Source organism: Oncorhynchus mykiss, chromosome 7, assembly GCF_013265735.2.
Source record: "Oncorhynchus mykiss isolate Arlee chromosome 7, USDA_OmykA_1.1, whole genome shotgun sequence".
Classification (NCBI taxonomy): Eukaryota; Metazoa; Chordata; class Actinopteri; order Salmoniformes; family Salmonidae; genus Oncorhynchus; species Oncorhynchus mykiss.
The window spans coordinates 81,221,742-81,244,629 of record NC_048571.1 but is presented as its reverse complement, the minus strand read 5'-3'; the positions used below and the strand labels follow the sequence as shown (position 1 = coordinate 81,244,629).

Sequence of the window (22,888 nt, the reverse complement as noted above, 5' to 3'; positions counted from 1 at the left end):
AGGGAGGGCTGTCTATTTCTGGAGAGGAGGGAGGGCTGTCTATTTCTGGAGAGGAGGGAGGGCTGTCTATTTCTGGAGAGGAGGGAGGGCTGTCTATTTCTGGAGAGGAGGGAGGGCTGTCTATTTCTGGAGAGGAGGGAGGGCTGTCTATTTCTGGAGAGGAGGGAGGGCTGTCTATTTCTGGAGAGGAGGGAGGGCTGTCTATTTCTGGACAGGAGGGAGGGCTGTCTATTTCTGGAGAGGAGGGAGGGCTGTCTATTTCTGGAGAGGAGGGAGGGCTGTCTATTTCTGGAGAGGAGGGAGGGCTGTCTATTTCTGGAGAGGAGGGAGGGCTGTCTATTTCTGGAGAGGAGGGAGGGCTGTCTATTTCTGGAGAGGAGGGAGGGCTGTCTATTTCTGGAGAGGAGGGAGGGCTGTCTATTTCTGGAGAGGAGGGAGGGCTGTCTATTTCTGGAGAGGAGGGAGGGCTGTCTATTTCTGGAGAGGAGGGAGGGCTGTCTATTTCTGGAGAGGAGGGAGGGCTGTCTATTTCTGGAGAGGAGGGAGGGCTGTCTATTTCTGGAGAGGAGGGAGGGCTGTCTATTTCTGGAGAGGAGGGAGGGCTGTCTATTTCTGGAGAGGAGGGAGGGCTGTCTATTTCTGGAGAGGAGGGAGGGCTGTCTATTTCTGGAGAGGAGGGAGGGCTGTCTATTTCTGGAGAGGAGGGAGGGCTGTCTATTTCTGGAGAGGAGGGAGGGCTGTCTATTTCTGGAGAGGAGGGAGGGCTGTCCATTTCTGGAGAGGAGGGAGGGCTGTCTATTTCTGGAGAGGAGGTAGGAGGGCTGTCTATTTCTGGAGAGGAGGTAGGAGGGCTGTCTATTTCTGGAGAGGAGGTAGGAGGGCTGTCTATTTCTGGAGAGGAGGTAGGAGGGCTGTCTATTTCTGGAGAGGAGGTAGGAGGGCTGTCTATTTCTGGAGAGGAGGTAGGAGGGCTGTCTATTTCTGGAGAGGAGGTAGGAGGGCTGTCTATTTCTGGAGAGGAGGGAGGGCTGTCTATTTCTGGAGAGGAGGGAGGGCTGTCTATTTCTGGAGAGGAGGGAGGAGGGCTGTCTATTTCTGGAGAGGAGGGAGGAGGGCTGTCTATTTCTGGAGAGGAGGTAGGAGGGCTGTCTTTCTGGAGAGGAGGTAGGAGGGCTGTCTATTTCTGGAGAGGAGGTAGGAGGGCTGTCTTTCTGGAGAGGAGGTAGGAGGGCTGTCTTTCTGGAGAGGAGGTAGGAGGGCTGTCTTTCTGGAGAGGAGGTAGGAGGGCTGTCTTTCTGGAGAGGAGGTAGGAGGGCTGTCTATTTCTGGAGAGGAGGTAGGAGGGCTGTCTTTCTGGAGAGGAGGTAGGAGGGCTGTCTTTCTGGAGAGGAGGACTGTCTTTCTGGAGAAGAAGTAGGAGGACTGTCTTTCTATAGAAGAGGTAGGAGGACTGTCTTCCTGGAGAAGAGGGAGAAGGACTGTCTTTCTAGAGAAGAGGTAGGTGGGCTGTCTTTCTAGAGAAGAGGTAGGTGGGCTGTCTTTCTAGAGAAGAGGTAGGTGGGCTGTCTATTTCTCTTTTTATATCTGGTTCAGTGAGTTTCTCTGTAGTCGGTCCCTGCCCTCCCTGCCTGCTCCCGGCCCCTGCCTGCTCCCGGCCCCTGCCTGCTCCCGGCCCCTGCCTGCTCCCGGCCCCTGCCTGCTCCCGGCCCCTGCCTGCTCCCGGCCCCTGCCTGCTCCCGGCCCCTGCCTGCTCACAGTCCCTGCCTGCTCACAGTCCCTGCCTGCTCACAGTCCCTGCCTGCTCACAGTCCCTGCCTGCTCACAGTCCCTGCCTGCTCACAGTCCTACTCCCATAGGAGACAAAAGGTGTGTGGAAAACATCTGTTCGCAGCCTCAACATAAGATGTTGTAGGCTTGATTCCATCCCTTGAAAATTAATGGACCCATGTAAAGTTCAACTATAGCATGGGCTCCATACATACCTTGTTGTCCAGGCCAGCTATCTCCTGCTGGCTGGCGGTGGATAGGAGGAAGGAGTTCATCTGGGTCTTTAGAGTGTCGTCCACCTCCACATCGATGTCATAGCAGGCTGTCTTCTTCTGGTCATTGGGATCCACACTGTAGACACACAGAGAGGAGTTAGATCACGCAGAGTCTATCTTACACTATGGGTTCGTTCCAGATGGTAATTTCTTGCAGTCACGCTGCACATCTCAGGAGAGTTCTATATCATATTAACGTGGTTCCTGAGACATTTGAACACTTCTGTAGGCATTGTGAGATCTGATCATCTGAGCATTGTCTTACAAAAAAGGCCAGGAGTTCTTCCGGAACAACTCTCGACCTAAGTGATGACATAGTGAGGTGTTGACCCTAGAGGCCAGGAGGACATAGTGAGGTGTTGACCCTAGAGGCCAGGAGGACATAGTGAGGTGTGGACCCTAGAGGCCAGGAGGACATAGTGAGGTGTGGACCCTAGAGGCCAGGAGGACATAGTGAGGTGTGGACCCTAGAGGCCAGGAGGACATAGTGAGGTGTGGACCCTAGAGGCCAGGAGGACATAGTGAGGTGTGGACCCTAGAGGCCAGGAGGACATAGTGAGGTGTGGACCCTAGAGGCCAGGAGGACATAGTGAGGTGTGGACCCTAGAGGCCAGGAGGACATAGTGAGGTGTGGACCCTAGAGGCCAGGAGGACATAGTGAGGTGTGGACCCTAGAGGCCAGGAGGACATAGTGAGGTGTGGACCCTAGAGGCCAGGAGGACATAGTGAGGTGTGGACCCTAGAGGCCAGGAGGACATAGTGAGGTGTGGACCCTAGAGGCCAGGAGGACATAGTGAGGTGTGGACCCTAGAGGCCAGGAGGACATAGTGAGGTGTGGACCCTAGAGGCCAGGAGGACATAGTGAGGTGTGGACCCTAGAGGCCAGGAGGACATAGTGAGGTGTGGACCCTAGAGGCCAGGAGGACATAGTGAGGTGTGGACCCTAGTGGCGAGGAAGACATAGTGAGGTGTGGACCCTAGAGGCCAGGAGGACATAGTGAGGTGTTGTTGCTGGATGTAAGGGTTAGTCCTACCTGATGACATGGTTAGTAAAGACGATTAGGGTTAGTCCTACCTGGTGACATGGTTAGTAAAGACGATTAGGGTTCGTCCTACCTGATGACATGGTTAGTAAAGACGATTAGGGTTCGTCCTACCTGGTGACATGGTTAATAAAGACGATTAGGGTTCGTCCTACCTGATGACATGGTTAGTAAAGACGATTAGGGTTAGTCCTACCTGGTGACATGGTTAGTAAAGACGATTAGGGTTCGTCCTACCTGATGACATGGTTAGTAAAGACGATTAGGGTTCGTCCTACCTGGTGACATGGTTAGTAAAGACGATTAGGGTTCGTCCTACCTGGTGACATGGTTAATAAAGACGATTAGGGTTCGTCCTACCTGGTGACATGGTTAGTAAAGACGATTAGGGTTCGTCCTACACTGATGACATGGTTAGTAAAGACGATTAGGGTTCGCCCTACCTGGTGACATGGTTAATAAAGACGATTAGGGTTCGTCCTACCTGGTGACATGGTTAGTAAAGACCATTAGGGTTCGTCCTACCTGGTGACATGGTTAGTAAAGACGATTGGGGTTCGTCCTACCTGGTGACATGGTTAGTAAAGACGATTAGGGTTCGTCCTACCTGGTGACATGGTTAGTAAAGACGATTAGGGTTCGTCCTACCTGATGACATGGTTAGTAAAGACGATTAGGGTTCGTCCTACACTGATGACATGGTTAATAAAGACGATTAGGGTTCGTCCTACCTGATGACATGGTTAATAAAGACGATTAGGGTTCGTCCTACCTGGTGACATGGTTAATAAAGACGATTAGGGTTCGTCCTACCTGATGACATGGTTAATAAAGACGATTAGGGTTCGTCCTACCTGGTGACATGGTTAATAAAGACGATTAGGGTTCGTCCTACCTGATGACATGGTTAGTAAAGACGATTAGGGTTCGTCCTACCTGGTGACATGGTTAGTAAAGACGATTAGGGTTCGTCCTACCTGGTGACATGGTTAGTAAAGACGATTAGGGTTCGCCCTACCTGGTGACATGGTTAGTAAAGACGATTAGGGTTCGTCCTACCTGATGACATGGTTAGTAAAAACGATTAGGGTTCGTCCTACCTGATGACATGGTTAGTAAAGACGATTAGGGTTCGTCCTACCTGATGACATGGTTAGTAAAGACGATTAGGGTTCGTCCTACCTGATGACATGGTTAATGATGATAGGTTCTGGAGGCATCAGGAGAGCATGTAGGCGTTGTGGGATCTCAGAGAACTTCATACGCTGAGTCTCAAAGATCTAGAACAACATAGATAAAAACAACTTTATTAATTTAACTCAAGAACTGGACATGCAAGGATTTCAATATTGTGCTTTTTACGTTTCGGCTATGGACAGTTAATAAAGATCATATGTCAGAGGTCTGTGGTGTGTTTGGGCTAAGGACGTTACTAACATACGGTCCATCAGGTTATATAACGAATCCTCAACATTACAGATACCAACGTGGAGAAAAGAGAAAAGTTATATTTTCCCCAAGAAAGGCTTATATCTTCCAACCAGCTGTGAACAAAGAGGAGACATGCTGCAAGTACTTGTCAGTTGATGAACCCTGACCTGCTGCAGGCACTTTTCACAGTTGATGAACTCTGACCTGCTGCAGGCACTTTTCACAGTTGATGAACTCTGACCTGCAGCAAGTACTTGTCAGTTGATGAACCCTGACCTGCTGCAGGTACTTGTCAGTTGATGAACCCTGACCTGCTGCAGGTACTTGTCACAGTTGATGAACTCTGACCTGCTGCAGGTACTTGTCACAGTTGATGAACTCTCTCTCGTGGGGGTCCTGCAGCTTGTGGGTCTTAACATATTGCCAGAGTGCCTGAATGATGACCGGCCTGGTCTGGGTGTGGATCCCCAACATACGGGCCAGGCGAGGGTCCAGCTTGAACTGAGGGGGCTGGGGAGAGAGAAGTGAAATTAGCAGTGGCATTACACCATCAAACTGAAGATGCAAATGACAAGCATGTATTTGGGAGAGATGTTGAGAAAGGCCTAGCGGTCAAAAACGCCTGGCTCACATAGGTCGTTATCAATAAAACGTCACAATAAAGAGAAGAGCACAGAACTACAAATATAACATTGTGTACTATACCCGACAAGTAGTTAAGGACAATGTTCCAACCTTGTTCGGCTTTGCCTGTCAAGCAGCATAAGGACACATATGCCCATGTTGGCTAGTCTACTGTTGGCAAGTGATGTTTTTTTTATTTTTAATCCTACCAACATAGCTAGCTCACAACATTATCCCCTTTTCAACGTTGTTTTTAAGAGCGTTTAATCACGATTGCTGCTGACAGACATGATAGGCTACGTTGATTGACGGACCACGTAAAATTGGCTAGCTAGTTAGCGAACAACAGATCAGGTCAATAATGCTAGTGGACAAGCTAACAACAGATCAGGTCAATAATGCTAGTGGACAAGCTAACAACAGATCAGGTCAATAATGATAGTGGAGAAGCTAACAACAGATCAGGTCAATAATGCTAGTGGACAAGCTAACAACAGATCAGGTCAATAATGCTAGTGGACAAGCTAACAACAGATCAGGTCAGTAATGCTAGTGGACAAGCTAACAACAGATCAGGTCAGTAATGCTAGTGGACAAGCTAACAACAGATCAGGTCAGTAATGCTAGTGGACAAGCTAACAACAGATCAGGTCAGTAATGCTAGTGGACAAGGTATCAACAGATCAGGCAGTAATGCTAGTGGACAAGCTAACAACAGATCAGGTCAGTAATGCTAGTGGACAAGCTAACAACAGATCAGGTCAATAATGCTAGTCGACAAGCTAACTTCCAGGGAATAAACTAGATTTCTTGCCATCTATAGTGCTGATGACTGGCGTTTACCAGGACGAGTTGTGAATAAAAATAGGCTAGTTGCCGATAGCTAGGCTTTTTGGAAAGAGCTTGACATCTAACATGCCAAACAGTTTGGCTACCCTAACGTATCTGAAATCACATGAGCATCAAATGCTTTACTGATCATGAAAAGCATGCCATTACCTGCTGTATATCTCTGATGATAGAGCTAAACAGTTACTAGCTGTATAACAGAGCTAAACAGTTACTAGCTGTGTAACTCTGATGATAGAGCTAAACAGTTACTAGCTGTATATCTCTGATAATAGAGCTAAATAGTTACTAGCTGTGTAACTGATGATAGAGATAAATTGTGAGCAATTGTTTTGCATGGAATAATTGGACATTTGTAATTCTGACTACAATTTTCAACAAGTGCTGATATCACAACCAAATAGCTTTTAAACTTTAGCAGGTTGTGACTGGCGGTGTGTTTACCTGGTAGTCCAGCATGAGTAGGACAGTGCAGCGTACGCCCACATCCCCTGGCCTCTTCACCTGGAACCCGTCTGTCTCCTGAGTGGTCGCAGTCCTGTGCCACTATAACAATAGAAAATAAACTTTATTTGTCTTTTTAGTTTCTTTACAACAGAATATCATTAGAGTTTACTATGGAGGAAATGGTTGAGAAGAGTGGCGGTGGAAATGTGCTAATATTGATCACCTATTCATGAAAACAGATCTAAATCATGCATTTTTATATCCGAACATTAAACCACATCTTCTTACCTCGACCAAGTGATTGTCAGGCCCATAGAGGTCCTTGTCCAACTCGATGACCAGAGATTTGAAGAAGGAAGAGAACTTTCTCTTCTGCTTGGTGGCTTCATACTTGGACACAGCAGTCTGAGAAAGAAAACCATTTTCAGACATTTCACCAAGTTATAAACACACACAAGACACTATCTGTCAACACACAGACACACACCCCCAACACACACAAACATATGGCTACTAATTAGTCTTACATCTTCAAGCAGACGCCCTTCGACACGCAGCTCCCATGATGCAACAGTGCCCTCTCCGTCTTCTGCGTCGGGCTTGGCAGGGTTGAAGGTGTTGGATATGAAGATACGAAGCTTTCGCTTTTGCTGAAACACAAGAAGCCCAGTCATGTTGAATTTCAATTTCAAAATGTGTATTACCTTCAGAGCAAAACATGGGACGTGATGACCAGGGAAAACTCCAAGTCCCATTTTATAGGCTACAACTCAGGCCCCGAGCTTTCCTGGTCTGGCCACCTTGTCGGTCAGGAAAAGATCCTGGGCCTGAATTGTAGCCTATAAAATCATCCCTGTCCATCTAATGTTATTCATTAGGATCTAAAAAGGCAATGATCCTAGATCAGCACTGTACTATACTTTACTCTCTGTTTATTATCTATGCATAGACACTTTAACTCTACCTACATGTGCATATTACCTCGACTAACCGGTGCCCCTGCACATTGAGTCTCTACCGGTACCTCCCTGTTTACAACCTTGCTATTGTTATTTTACTGCTGCACTTTAATTATTTTTTACTTTTAATTTTTTTTTTACTTGACACTTATTTTTCATAAAAACGCATCGTCGGTTAAGGGCTACACCGGTTGTAATCGGCGCATGTGACAAATACAATTTGATTTGAAAAGCTTTATGTATACAGGCCTTGGCCCAAGTGAGGACATAACTCCATATTTGTTACCTTAATGGGTCTCTTGAGTGCCTCCTGGATGTCCAGACGTTTCCTCATGATGGTCTGATCCAGCTTCCTCTCAAACGCCAGCAGGTCCATGTAGGCCTGAGACTCTGGCACCAGCTCCCGGATCCTCTGAGGTAAAATCTTATCCGCCATTTTCTTCTTCTTGGTACTGCAATTGAACAAAACAATACAGTGGGAGTTTATTAGGACCGAAAAGGCCTGTACGCACTATATACACACATAAAGATACAGTCGACTCTGAATGAGGACAAATAATCAAAGTAAACTAATAATAATTTTGATGTCCCTCATCTCCTGGTAGCAATGTAAAATATTACTGTTGAAGTAAATCCATTCAAGCCTAAAATAACAAAATACCGATGGCTAGTCAGATCTTACTGTTGGTTGCGCTGTTGCTGGACCTGCTGAGGGGCAGGCCTCTTACGGGAGGGATCCATGACGCCAGGCATCCCTGGTCGGGACACGGGGCTGGAGCCATAGCCTGGAGGCCCCATGGGCGGACCCTGGGGTGTCATACGGCTGGAGGGTGGCATCCCACCTGGTCTCTGGAGGGGGGAGAGAAGAGACAGGGAGGGAGGGGTTAGAATCTGGAGGAGAGAGAGAAGAGACAGGGAGGGAGGGGTTAGAGTCTGGAGGAGGGAGAGAAGAGACGGAGGGAGGGGTTAGAGTCTAGAGGAGAGAAGAAATAGGGAGGGGTTAGAATCTGGAGGAGAGAAGAAATAGGGAGGGGTTAGAGTCTGGAGGAGAGAAGAAATAGGGAGGGGTTAGAGTCTGGAGGAGAGAAGAAATAGGGAGGGGTTAGAATCTGGAGGAGAGAAGAAATAGGGAGGGGTTAGAGTCTGGAGGAGAGAAGAAATAGGGAGGGGTTAGAGTCTGGAGGAGAGAAGAAATAGGGAGGGGTTAGAGTCTGGAGGAGAGAAGAAATAGGGAGGGGTTAGAGTCTGGAGGAGAGAAGAAATAGGGAGGGGTTAGAGTCTGGAGGAGAGAAGAAATAGGGAGGGGTTAGAGTCTGGAGGAGAGAAGAAATAGGGAGGGGTTAAAGTCTGGAGGAGAGAAGAAATAGGGAGGGGTTAGAGTTTGGAGAGGAAAAGATGGATGGTGTTTGATAGGAGAAAAGAGTAGAAAAGGATAAAAGAGATGTAGAAGAGGAGGAGAAAAGGGAGAACTAAAGAGGTAGTGGTTGTTTGTGGGAGAGAAAAAGAAGGAAGAGGAGGAGAGAAGGTGCTACTGATGGTTGAGATTTGAGGAACAATTTATTTTATTTTATAATGTTCTATCATGTACTGGTATATTCATCTTTGCAGGTGTTACTTCTGCCTTAGACTAAACATTCTCCTTTTGATGCAGTCTACCGAATGTGTTCAACAACAGATAGTGTTTTCCATTTGCGTTTTCAGCCGGCTACTTTTAATTTAAAAAGTTTAAATTCGCTAGTCCGTCAAGCACTTTCCCGCTAGAATGAACGATATGCATCTTATAGCAATCTATTGATAGGATAGTCACCTGTCAGTCACAAAGCGAGCATCAGGTCAGGTCACGTTAAGGGAGAAATAAAAGTTTATGGCCTGTATCACTTTGTCTAATGCAGCTGTATTCATCCTCTGGGAAGAATAAACTTGGTTTAAGCTTTCATGGTGTCTGTTGAGTTTTTACTTTTGGGGGAGCCCCCCAAAAAGAGGAAGAGGGTATTTTCTCCGTACATCCACAGATGAGCCAGTCACACTTCATATGTAGGCTATGGGATGGTAGCTAGCTAGGTGCACAGACGCAATGCACACAACACTAAATACTTCCTCCAAGCGAGCTAACAACTGTAGCTAGTATTGATTAGCTAGTTTCCATGAAACAGCTGCCTGTGTTAGCTGCCGGGTAAGCACAATGTCCTTAGTGAGCTAGCTAAACATTTGGCTATGGGCTGGCACTGGCAGTATGGGATAATGGAGTGAATTAAATTGTTTCTTTGTCATCTTGCTAGGTGGTTATCTAGCTGTGGCCATCTGGCTAGTAACAAGGGATTTCTATAACAATAGCAACATCATTGCAGACAGCTTGGAATCTAGACCATAAGCAATACGCACAGGATATGCATTACCAAACAACGCTGCTGCCACCTTCTGGTTTGGAGTATTTTAACATGGCTGAGTGGCTGACGACTTCCAAGGTCTTTGCTGTGTGAACACAAGATATTGACTGTCGACGCTGTTTAGAGGTACTGTCGGTAGGCAAAAGTTTGAAAATCCTACCGGTGCGTCTGAGTTTTGAGCCTAATTATTTTTCTGGCACATACGTTGAATTTAATTGTGCGTGTTTCGCATGGCCAGCCTTTTATTGACAACTGAACAGCAAGGGTTAACTAGTTTATAAAAAGGTGTTGAACTGACAACGTTGGTCTTCTATATGCCTTTGACGTTCATAATTATGCAATGTGATTATATGTCCGTCGGGACAACTGAACCAATGGATTTCTTTGGTTTCCTTTCCTCAGGATGCTTTCTCGGGGCTTGCCAGACAGTGACGCTAAAGTGAGTGACTCATCAGTCAGTGGCTGCATTTAGAGACTCATTCTGGTCCAAATATGATAATTAGGACATTCACAAAAATCCAGACATTAAAAAAAGAATTCAACAATATTTAAAAAAGGTATTGAATCAACTAAATGTATTGAACTTAGTAGGGAATCAACTAAATGTACTGGACATTTATAAAAATGTGTCCAAGTTTATGATAAAGACATGAACAGAATGCATCAGTGATGTGTATTTCCTGCCACTTTCTGAAGAGGCAACAAGAATGCCCCTTTGTGTGTGCGGCGCATGTCTACCACTTTATGTAGCCGTTAGCGGTGATGCTAATGCTAACTGAACTGCTTTCCCCAAAAACATTCTCAAATAAATGTTAAATACAAAGTAGCCTACAATTACCTGCCAGAATGATAAGATTATTTTTATCAATCCAGTGTGTATTTGTTTTGCAAACTCTATGATTACGTGTGCTACAAAACCACTGCTAAACAACAGCCTCTTGCTAGGTGTCCACTGGAATTAAAGGGTAACTTTTGCTAGTTGTCCACTGGAATTAAAGGGTAACTTTTGCTAGTTGTCCACTGGAATTAAAGGGTAACTTTTGCTAGTTGTCCACTGGAATTAAAGGGTATATTTTGGGGTAGCCTAGTGGTTAGAGCATTGGGCCAGTAACCGAAAGGTTGCTGGATTGAATCCCCGAGCAGACAAGGTAAAAATCTGTCGCTCTGCCCCTGAACAAGACAGTTATAACCCACTGATCCCTGGTAGGCCATCATTGTAAATAATAATTTGTTCTTATCTGACTTGCCTACTCAAATAAAGGTTAAATAATACATGTTTATATACACCAACAAAATAAATCAACATCTCAGATTTTTCAGACCTGAAAAGTGGTGTTCTCCTGGTGTGGTTTTAAGCATTTCTGTGGACTTACATCACAAATGTTTTTCTGTTTAAAAAAAACAACTTGATTTTGAGAGCAAAAATATGAAACCTGGAAAAACAAAACCTTTAAATGTATTTTTAAGATAATGTGTTGGTTTTAATAAAAACACTTAATTTGTGGTAATTGATATCTTGCAGTAAAATTGTAAATGCAACTTTACAATCTCAAGAGAAGACAAGTTAATTGTTAAAAAAAAAGGTTTCTAAAAATACACTGAATTCATACATTTTCAGTTATTTAAATTGTAAAGTATTGTCTTTCTTCACAATACCACAACAAATTATTCCAATCTGGGAGGTAAACTCCATAAAGTATTCAATAATTTCACTGTGTATTTAAGATAGAATCAAGGCATTAGAATGTGCCAGATGCCACCAAAATAGAGCTTCTTCGGCCGGGGAGCGCCTGGCTGGCTACTTATTCTATTTGGCTGGCTACTTATTCTATTTGGCTGGCTACTTATTCTATTTGGCTGGCTACTTATTCTATTTGGCTGGCTACTTATTCTATTTGGCTGGCTACTTATTCTATTTGGCTGGCTACTTATTCTATTTGGCTGGCTACTTATTCTATTTGGCTGGCTACTCTACTCACTTGAGGAAAACACTGCAGATAAGTTCTGTTCCGTACCATACCAGTCAGGGTCAAGGATGTGGCTTGGTGAGGATGGTAGTGGAAGGAATCGTACAAACAAGGTGATTCTCAGGATAGAGGCAGTTTCAAATGGCATGAAAACTCTATTAAATTCCTCATCATTATTTATGAATAACTAAAAGACTCATGAAAAGGATATGCATTCAATAAACATTTGTTGAGCATACAGGAAACATTGTTGAGCATTCAAGAAACATTGTTGAGCATACAGGAAACATTGTTGAGCAATCAAGAAACATTGTTGAGCACACAGGAAACATTGTTGAGCAGCAACAAGTGAAAAAAAATCCATGTGTTAAAATACAGGTAGAAATGCTCTGATATTTAATGAAGATCAGAACTAAATTGAACAATCATTCAAGGACAATATAACAAACAACACTAGCCAACAAAATACTGATTGAATTACAACAACCTTATATTGAATCAGGCCACCTTATTTTACATTCACAATAAAAAAATACATAATAGTCATCTTAAAATTATGTAAAGTTTGCAAAGCCTTAAATAGGAAACAAAATGTATATTTTCACTAACCAATAAAATATATTTCAGGTATAAGGCTATAGGTGAAATAACCTGGAAATGCTACAGCAAAAAATCCTAATAAAAAACGATAGCAACAAAAATCATCCACAACACACAACCAAATCACTCACCAATCCATGTGCTAGGAACTCAAACAGGCGACTTCGTGTTTCTGAATGCATGAGTACTTATATAGAGAAGGTAGCTCGTAGGCAGAGGAGAGGATAGATGAGACGCCCTCAGAACAGACCGTTACAGCTTCAGTCAGAGGCACACCTCTCTTTCCCTCTCCTCTCTGCAGCCTTGGAGGGAGGGCTGTCTGATCTGTTCTGCTCACATCAACGCTGATGCACACACTCTCTCTCCTTTGCCTCTCCTCTCTACAGATTGGAGGGGGGCTGTGCTGTGTGCCTTGCTCATCAACGATGAAGCCCTCTGCCCTAGTGATGGCCAGTATATACAATAAAAAAATCCATATCGTGATAAATTGACCCATTTTTCCAATAACGACAAATCCCCAATAAATTAACAAATTATTTTTGGGTGTGCTGGCTGGGTGATATGGACAAAAAGTTATATTGTGATAAATGTAACCCATTTCGCTCGACAACAACAAATACAACAATAATAAAATGTTTAATGTACAGTTAGTTAGTTACTTTCCATTATCAACAAGGCTCTAGACAAAACATTTTCCCAGTGCCAAGTAAAACAACTGAGAGGATATAGTCTATGATTAAAGTAAGCTAGCTCATTCAACATATCCAGGAAATGCATAATTGATATTTTGATGTGCAACCTGTCAAAACAGGATCCAGAATTAGGCTAACATTTATTTATTTTATTTTCAGAGAACTTGCCAACCTCTGTTATATTATTCACCAAATGAGGAAGTGAGAACTCAAAACTAGATTGCGAACTCTAAATATGATATTACTGCTCAATAGATTAATCAAATTAGCCTACAGATGGCTATCAGTAAAATGTTGGCCAATGTCCTACAAAGAAACGTTCCAGCGCTAGGCATAGGCTACTTGATGAAGGCCTACTCACTGCAAACGGAGCGCTCCGCTGGCACATCAAAACCACACTAACTACAGCCTACTGCGGGTGTAAAGTGACTCCATTAATACTATTACAGCATGAGAAATATATACCAGTGGAGGCTCTGAGGAGGAGGAGGAAGAGGAAGGAGAGGAAGGGGAGGAAGGAGAGGAAGGCGAGGACCGTCCTCAGTAAATTTCATAAAAATAAAAAAAAAATTGTAAAACATAAAAGTGATCTTTTTAAGAAAAAAACTATACTAAATATAGTCACGTGTAGTATAATCAATTATTTGGTGACCTCCCCCCCCCCCCCCCCCCCCCCCCAGTGAAGGTCTACAGTAGCCTCAGCACTCTGTAGGGTAGCGCCATGGTATAGCAGGAGGAAAGCTATTTTGCCAATAATTGGTAAAAAAGATCAGAATTGGTAGATCAGGTAGTTTCTCCCCGTTTCAGTCGGTTTGGAATCTAATTACCATGACCCTGCACCCTACCTTCAGCCATCTATTTATTTCTTACTTTTCATCCACATTGGAGAATGTACTCTCACATTTGTCGCCATAGTGATTTCAGTGAGTCATGTAGATAGACAAGGTTCTAAAGCAGAGGTTTGTGAATCTGTACACTAATAGATGGAGTTGCTGGAGAACTCACCACCGAAGCGTGCCTCAAACGTCATATGAAAATATTTTCTCTTTATTGCCATTTCATCTGCAAACCCTTCGCCCGGTCATCGAGAGAGCAGAAGGACATTGCAGTTTACATGGCAAGGGGAAAAAAAATCAAGGTGGACGTATCTTTTCAGTAATAAACAGACGCTACTGTGTGCGAGTGGAATGAAGAATTCAACAGCCATTAAAATTCTCAAGGAATCGATTTTACACGTCTGTGCAACCTTGGTTTTCTACAACTGGCAGAGTGACTAGGAAGAACGCCACTGCTGCCGGTGAGTTGAAGTAGGATTTTGTGATCCATGGCAGTGACATGAGACAAAAGTAGACAGATCTTTATTTCACTGAGAAATTCTTTTCGGGGGAATAACTGCATATGTGGGTATGGATGTGGGTACATAGACCCCGAGCCACTGCGGCCTCTCATGAGTTTTGTGCCCCCCCCACCCCCATCAAAAGTTGCCCATCGCTAGGTTAGCTTATACCAAACGCCGCCAGAGATGTTTCAACTAACCTGCAGTAGAATGGTGCTGCAACGGATAGAAGCCATTTTACAGCCTCCGGATCAATTCTGCTATTTTGTGAGTTTTTTTGTTGTTTTGTTGCTCTGATATTAACTATGGTTATCCCAATGGTTTCTTATGACCCAAAAGAGCTTCTGGACATCAGAACAGTGATCACTAACTAACACAAAGATTTCTACTTCAACGAGTCAGAGGCTCAGAACATACGGCTTCACCCTGGACCAGGACTAATATGCCGGAGACTTGGGAGAGAACGAGACCGTGCAAGGTCGACGTGCGGGCACCCTGACGAAACTAAAATCGGCGAATACATAAACCGCCTCTACCCTCTGTTCTTTTGGAGAATGTACAATCACTGGAGAAGAAACTAGACAAGCTCTGTTCGAGACTATACTATCAAAATGGGACCTGAAGAACTGTAATATCCTGTTTGTCAGAGTCGTGGCTGAACAAAGACATGGATAATATACTGGTTTCTCTATGCGTCGCCAGGACAGAGCAGCAGCGTCTGGTAAGCTCAAGGGGGAGGAGTGTTAACAACCGCTGGTACGTAATCTCTAATATTAAGGAAGTCTCTAGGTTGTGCTCTGAGTTAGAATACCTAATGACGATGATAATGAAAACAGAGAAAACTCTGAAAGATATTAAATCCAAATGTACGGCTCGCGTGTCACACAATGTGACCAAAACAAAGATCTACACACATGCAAGAGGCATTTCTCACTTGATACAAAATATAGATTTAATATATTTCAGCTTTATATAGAATCACCTGCAACTGGACACGGGCATTTATAAGATACCCGTTTTGTATAAACCAACGTTACCCTGTAACGCCCAGTAATAGAAGCATAGTTGATGAAAGGTATGTGGACACCTACTCGTCGAACATCTCATTCCAAAACCATGGGCCTTAATATGGAGTCGCCCCCCCTGCTTCTACAACAGCCTCCACTCTTCTGGGAAGGCTTTCCACTAGATGATGGAACATCTTGTGGAAATGCCATTGTGGAATTACCATTAGCACTGATGTTGGGCGATTAGGCTCGCAGTCGCCGTTACAATTCATCTCAAAGTTGTTCGATGGAGTTGAGGTTAGGGCTCTGTGCAGGCCAGTCAAGTTCTTCCACACCGATCTCGACAAACCATTTACAGTGGGGCAAAAAAGTATTTAGTCAGCCACCAATTGTGCAAGTTCTCCCACTTAAAAAGATGAGAGGCCTGTAATTTTCATCATACGTACACTTCAACTATGACAGACAAAATGAGAAAAAAAAAATCCAGAAAATCACATTGTAGGATTTTTAATGAATTTATTTGCAAATTATGGTGGAAAATAAGTATTTGGTCAATAACAAAAGTTTCGCAATACTTTGTCATATACCCTTTGTTGGCAATGACAGAGGTCAAATGTTTTCTGTAAGTCTTCACAAGTTTTTCACACACTGTTGCTGGTATTTTGGCCCATTCCTCCATGCAGATCTCCTCTAGAGCAGTGATGTTTTGGGGCTGTTGCTGGGCAACACGGACTTTCAACTCCCTCCAAAGATTTTCTATGGGGTTGAGATCTGGAGACTGGCTAGGCCACTCCAGGACCTTGAAATGCTTCTTACGAAGCCACTCCTTCGTTGCCCGGGCGGTGTGTTTGGGATCATTGTCATGCCGAAAGACCCAGCCACGTTTCATCTTCAATGCCCTTGCTGATGGAAGGAGGTTTTCATTCAAAATCTCACGATACATGGCCCCATTCATTCTTTCCTTTACACAGATCAGTCGTCCTGGTCCCTTTGCAGAAAAACCGCCCCAAATCATGATGTTTCCACCCCCATGCTTCACAGTAGGTATGGTGTTCTTTGGATGCAACTCAGCATTCTTTGGCCTCCAAACACAACGAGTTGAGTTTTTACCAAAAAGTTATATTTTGGTTTAATCTGACATTCTCCCAATCTTCTTCTGGATCATCCAAATGCTCTCTAGCAAACTTCAGACGGGCCTGGACATGTACTGGCTTAAGCAGGGGGACACGTCTGGCACTGCAGGATTTGAGTCCCTGGTGGCGTAGTGTGTTACTAATGGTAGGCTTTGTTACTTTGGTCCCAGCTCTCTGCAGGTCATTCACTAGGTCCCCCCGTGTGGTTATGGGATTTCTGCTCACCGTTCTTGTGATGATTTTGACCCCACGGGGTGAGATCTTGCGTGGAGCCCCAGATCGATGGAAATTATCAGTGGTCTTGTATGTCTTCCATTTCCTAATAATTGCTCCCACAGTTGATTTCTTCAAACAAAGCTGCTTACCTATTGCAGATTCAGTCTTCCCAGCCTGGTGCAGGTCTACAATTTTGTTTCTGGTGTCCTTTGACAGCTCTTTGGTCTTGGCCATAGTGGAGTTTGGAGTGTGACTGTTTGAGGTTGTGGACAGGTGTCTTTGATACTGATAACAAGTTCAAACAGGTGCCATTAATACAGGTAACGAGTGGAGGACAGAGGAGCCTCTTAAAGAAGAAGTTACAGGTCTGGGAGAGCCAGAAATCTTGCTTGTTTGTAGGTGACCAAATACTTATTTTCCACCATAATTTGCAAATAAAGATTAGTTGGCTAGTCATAGGAATGTAGGCTTGAGAGACTATTAATGAGATCTGTGTCCATTTTCTATAGCCTAATGCCTGCAACAAGAAGTTAGTCATTATTAGTGAATGAGCATCGTGCATGGTTCTAGTTAAACTTGTAACAGAAAAGGACATTTTCATAGACAAACTAGAAAGCCAGATCAGTGATTATTGCAAAGAGCAGGTAAAACTATTTTTTTATAAAATAATTAAATGATTAGTGGGTCTTATGGTTGTGGAAGGCTTACATTTAGCCTAGGTATAACTTCACAAACACTGAATTCATAGATTATTGCTGACTGTTTGGAATGCTGTGTATTTTACTTTTAAACTGTACAACAACGCATATTTAGAGAAAACATGTTCCCCAATGCTGGAAGGAGGGCCTGAGTAAAAAAGTTTGGGAACCCCTGATGACTACAGTAGAGACAAAGATTTAAACTAAACCCAGATAGACCACAGCCTGCCGTTTCCAACGGGAACAAATGAGTCATAGTGGGCAGAACTAGCAAGGAGGTGGGCAGGACCATGCACGAGCTAGTGAGATCCTATTGGCACATTCTAGCATACATCTACATAGTTCCGTTAGGGAACACCTCCTATGTGAAGTGTGCGTGTGCTATATATAACTCAATAAGCCTTTGCACTCCTAAACAACGCACTTTTTAAAAACTTTTGCAAAGGGTAAAGTCTACTAAACATAGTCCACTCTGTTCATAACATATTTTAGTTTTGGGAATAGAAAACTGTATTGTGATCAAATGTTTCATCGATGGGAAAATTTGCAGAATGTTGGCCAAAATCCATCTCGTTCCATCTTCTCCGACTGCTGGACAGTGGCCTTCCTCTCACTACCATATTTGGTAGTGAGCATAAACTCCAAGTGGATGCTTCACATTTATACATCTCATCTGTGGTAGTGATGCACACACCACCTTTCATTCAATCATCTGCAGATGTTGCCAGAATATACAGACCCTACTGTTACGCTTGTTTACACTGAGCTGCACTGGGGTCAGAACGCAATCAGAGTTACATTAAGACACAGTGGTGAGCGGCTAAAGATATGGGTTCAAAAACTTCCCTCAATGCTCAACTGGCTAAAGTTGGCTAGCTTGCTAGTAACTTCCAGTCACGATTGAAAGAACACCTCACTGATCATTTTACTTGCCCTACAAGAGCTGGTTAGGCTGTTTTCATGTAATCTAGTTAGTAACTGTGTTGCTGGCAACCATTTAAGTTGTTCTTCTGCTGACGTTTACTGACACCATTAAATTCAACAGGTTTTCGAATTCAAATAAAAAATAGAATTTTATTTGTCAAATGCGCTGAATACAACAGGTAGACCTTACGGTGAAATGCTTACTTACAAGCCCTTAATCAAAAACACAGTTAAGAAAAATAAGTTAAGAAAATATTTAGTAAATGAATGAACATTGAAAAAAAGTAACACAATACAATATTGACTAATATATATATATACGCAAAATCGTTATTGGGGTACAGGTACTGAGTCAATGTGCTGGGGTACAGGTTAGACGAGGTAATATGGTAGGGTTATTCATCAGTTATTCTGTGCTCTGGCACACTCAGACAAGAGTGCCCTGAAATCAGAGTAGACAGCCAGAGTGAATTTACTAAACACATTCCTAATGTAACCATGACTGCGTCCTGACCCCAGTGCAACTTTGTGTAAACGGAAGTAACGGTAAGTTCCGTCTGTATCTTCTGGCAACGGCGGATTTAAAACCAGACAAATCAAATCAAAATTTGACTAAGTTAGCTACCCAGATAACTTTTAGTTAACACACGCCAAACTACTAGTAAATGGGACAGTTAGTAAGACAGTTAACGAGCTAATGTATTAGTTTTAACCGCCACTTGGGAACAGACTTAGCTCATAGCTACAGTAGCTAACTAACTAGTTGTGCATCAACATAACATTGTGAATAGCCACAAAAAATAAATCAAGGACGACAATCAGTAATCAGGGGCCTTTACGAGTAACGTCACGGTATCCCGTCGTTAACTACATATCATTAGTACAAGTATAGGTTAACTACCGCTTTGAAAACGGCTTTGTTCTAGCTAACGTTTAGCCGCTGAATCGTGGCTCACCGGGTATCCAGGCCCAGGCATCGGAGATCGGTAAAGGTGGTTCTGTGCGCCCGATGAGGGTCCCATCCTTCCACCAGGAGTTCCAGGTCCCATGCCTGGTCCTCCACCTTGCACCTGGGGTCCAGGTCCCATTCCCCCGCCACCACCTCCTCCCGTTGGAGCCGATTGAAAACTACCTCTGGCCGCCATCTCCTCTGGATGTCTCCGCCACCGGATAGTGGAACGGAACTATCGCGACTCGCGAGAGTAGTCAAGTTGATGTAGCGGAGCGTTTCTTTTCTTACAACAGCGACCTCTGCTGTTTAATTTCCATACAACCAGCCTTTATTGAGGTTGAACATGTTATAGTCTCAGCATCCTATGAAAGCAGTTTCAAAATAAAAACAACCAAATAAATGCATGTAAATCTTTCTGTATGGAGACGTCTCTGGAGTCAGGAGTTTTACAATTAGCACAGGTTATAGTGGGCAAACCAGGCGTTGACCTGGGATTTTTTAACCTTCAAACAGGTTAAAATGTTAATATTCATGTATTTACAGTATGTCAACCAGAGTTGTGGAGTCGAGACAAGATTGTAATTGGATATCACGAAAAAGGAGGTAAAATAATGCCTGGGCTTGGAGCACCGAGACGGATGATTTGAAATGATCTGGCCAGGTTTTGTAATGTTTTGTCTCTCATTTTGTGGCAAAGTCTACGTGGTTTACGCTACACGCAGCCACGCACAATCTGATTGGACCAGAAAACTGTCAATCAACACAGGTCGGGTGAGCTAGCGAAGAGATCGATGATTTGCTTTTCAGCCATACGATCAGGTGGAGCGCAAAACGTCAAATTATGGAGAGAGGATTGCCATAATACGTCTCTCTAAACTCCCGCCAGTGGAAAGGGCTTTTTTTTTCTCTTGTTGAAATGTCTGCAGTTTAAATGCATGTGGTAAATCTATATTCCATCTAATACCACAGTAATTGCTAGAGTTTCATAATTCCATTCCCGTACCGTTTATTGTAACACGTAGACATTTCTGTTTGAAGTTTTATAGGCCTACAATACAGTTTAATTTTATAGCCATGTCTCTCTCATTTTTGCTGTGCATAATAGGAGCGCTCGCGGGCGCACAGAACCAGCTTTGGAGTCAGAATAACGTTGAATGATTGTTCCATGTCTGGAACAATTAATAATCATGCAGTCTGATTATTGTGGAAATAGCATTTTACATTGTAGAACCAGATTATTGCCAAGTGTATGGTCCTGGGAGCAAAGATCTTATTTTATGTTTGAGCTCCTTTTAGACAGATTCGATTTCTCAGATAGGACAGGAGGCTATTTCTTTTGAGATTTTGCGCATATATATTTGGTAAATCTACTTGTATATTTTGTACGATGTGGCGCTTTCACCATTGGATCACCAAGAGCTGTACATACATCTACATTCCAAGCACGTCAACCTGCCTTGCCTTCAGCTCATTTGATGCTGACTTCCTATTTTACCTTTATTTAACAAGGCAAGCCAGTTAAGAACAAATTCTTATTTACAATGATGGCCTAGGAAAAGTGCTGCCTTGGTCAGGGTTAGAACAACAGATGTTTGTTTACCTTGTCTGCTCGGTGATTCAATGTAGCAACCTTTCGGTTACTGGACCAATGCTCTAACCACTAGGCTACCTGCCGCCCCGATTACATAGGCTAAAAAAAATATGTTGTAGACAAAATAACCAAAAGAGCTGTCTGGTATCCTCAATGAATAGACAAAGATTTGTAGTTGAACAAGTCGTTGCATGTATAGATATTTTTTTTTTAACTTGACTTGAGACTTGACTTAAAAACATGTGACTCTAATTGATTTGATTTTAGAATGCACGACTTGGACTTTACTCCAGTCTTGACCCGTTCTACTTGGGACTCGACTTGAGACTTGTTTGTGACTCGAATAATAGTGACTTGGTCCCATCTCTGATGTTTACTGTACTAAGAGGGTAAACAATAGCCTGTTTAAAGTGTAAATAAATAATAGAAGAAAGGGACGGAAAAAAACACTCACTGAAATATTAGTTTTGTTCGGTCCTCGGCTGCCAAAAAATAAGACATTAGACATTAAAAGTTAAAGAATATTTCAGGGAGTGTGGACATTTTCCTTTCATCTAGTAAATACAGTGTAAAATATCAACACAACATGTAAAGTGTTGGTCCCATGTTTCATGAGCTGAAATAAAATATCCCAGATGTTCCATATGCACAAAAGCTTATTTCTCTCAAATGTCGTGCACAAATGTGTCTTCATCCCTGTTAGTGAGCATTTCTCCTTTGCCAAGATACTCCAACCACCTGACAGGTGTGGCATATCAAGAAGCTGATTAAACAGCATGATCATTACACAGGTACACCTTGTGCTGGGGAAAATAAAAGGCCACTTTAAAATGTGCAGTTTTGTCACACAACACAATGCCACAGATGTCTCATGTTTTGAAGGAGCGTTTACTAATGGCAGGAATGTCCACTAGAGCTGTTGCCAGATAATTTAATCATAGTTTCTCTACCATAAGCCGCCTACAACGTTGTTTTAGATCATTTCTCGGTACACCCAACAGGCTTCACAACCGTAGACCACGTGTAACCACACCAGCCCAGGACCTCCACATCCGGCTTCTGGATCGTCTGAGACCAGCCACCCGCGCATCTGATGAAACTGTGGGTTCGCAAAACTGAAGGTCTGCACAAACTGTCAGAAATTGTCTCAGTGAAGCTGATCTGCGTGCTCGTCGTCCTCACCAGGGTCTTGATCTGACTGCAGTTCGGCGTCGTAACCGACTTCAGTGGGCAAATGCTCACCTTCGATGGCCACTGGCACGCTGGAGAAGTGTGCTCTTCATGGATGACTCTGGTTTCAACTGTACCGGGCAGATGGCAGACAGTGTGTATAGCGTCATGTGGTCGAGCGGTTTGCTAATGTCAACGGTGGTGGGGTTATGGTATGGGCAGGCATAAGCTACGGACAACAAACACTATTGTATTTTATTGATGTAAATTTGGAATGCAGAGATATCGTGATGAGATCCCGAGGCTCATTGTCGCCATTCATCCACTGCCATCACCTAATGGTTCAGCATGATAATACACAGCCTCATGTTGCAAGGATCTGTACACAATTCCTGGAAGCTGAAAATGTCCCAGCCTGCAAAATCACCAGACATTTCACCCACTGAGCATGTTTGGGAAGCTCTGGATCATGTGTACAACAGGGTGTCCCAGTTCCTGCCAGTACCCAGCAACTTCACATAGCCATTGAAGAGGAGTGGGACAACATTCCACAATCAACAGCCTGATGAACTCTAGAGGAAGGAGATGTGACACACTGCATGGTGGTCACACCAGATACCGACTGGTTCTGATCCATGCCCCTACTTATTGTTTTGTGTTTTTACTCACCTTTTTCAGTCTTGTCTCATCACTGCAACTCCCCAACGGGCTCGGGAGAGACAAGGGTGGAGTCATGCATCCATCCATCGAAACATGACCCGCCTAACCGTGCTCCTTAAAACACCAATGTGTCGGAAGAAACACAGTCGCTAGAGCGCAA

The 22,888-nt window shown here is 43.7% G+C and overlaps 1 protein-coding gene across 2 annotated transcripts in view; it reads right to left on the bottom strand.

Moving 5' to 3' along the window:
- LOC110528578 (SWI/SNF-related matrix-associated actin-dependent regulator of chromatin subfamily D member 1) overlaps positions 1–21,054 on the bottom strand; it is a 33,337-nt gene extending 12,283 nt beyond the window's left edge. Inside the window, exons 1-9 of one of the 2 annotated variants that reach the window (XM_036984200.1) lie at positions 20,908–21,054; positions 8,078–8,244; positions 7,682–7,847; positions 6,964–7,086; positions 6,725–6,841; positions 6,434–6,535; positions 4,865–5,026; positions 4,268–4,365; positions 1,983–2,118 (exon numbers count right to left, since the gene is read on the bottom strand). In XM_036984200.1, coding sequence (XP_036840095.1) covers positions 1,983–2,118; positions 4,268–4,365; positions 4,865–5,026; positions 6,434–6,535; positions 6,725–6,841; positions 6,964–7,086; positions 7,682–7,847; positions 8,078–8,232 — 1,059 coding nt within the window. In that variant the 5' untranslated portion in view covers positions 8,233–8,244; positions 20,908–21,054. Of the gene's footprint in view, positions 1–1,982; positions 2,119–4,267; positions 4,366–4,864; positions 5,027–6,433; positions 6,536–6,724; positions 6,842–6,963; positions 7,087–7,681; positions 7,848–8,077; positions 8,245–19,311; positions 19,611–20,907 lie in introns of those variants that run through there. The other variant, XM_036984199.1, reaches the window with a different exon arrangement.
- Between the last annotated feature and the right edge of the window lie 1,834 nt (positions 21,055–22,888).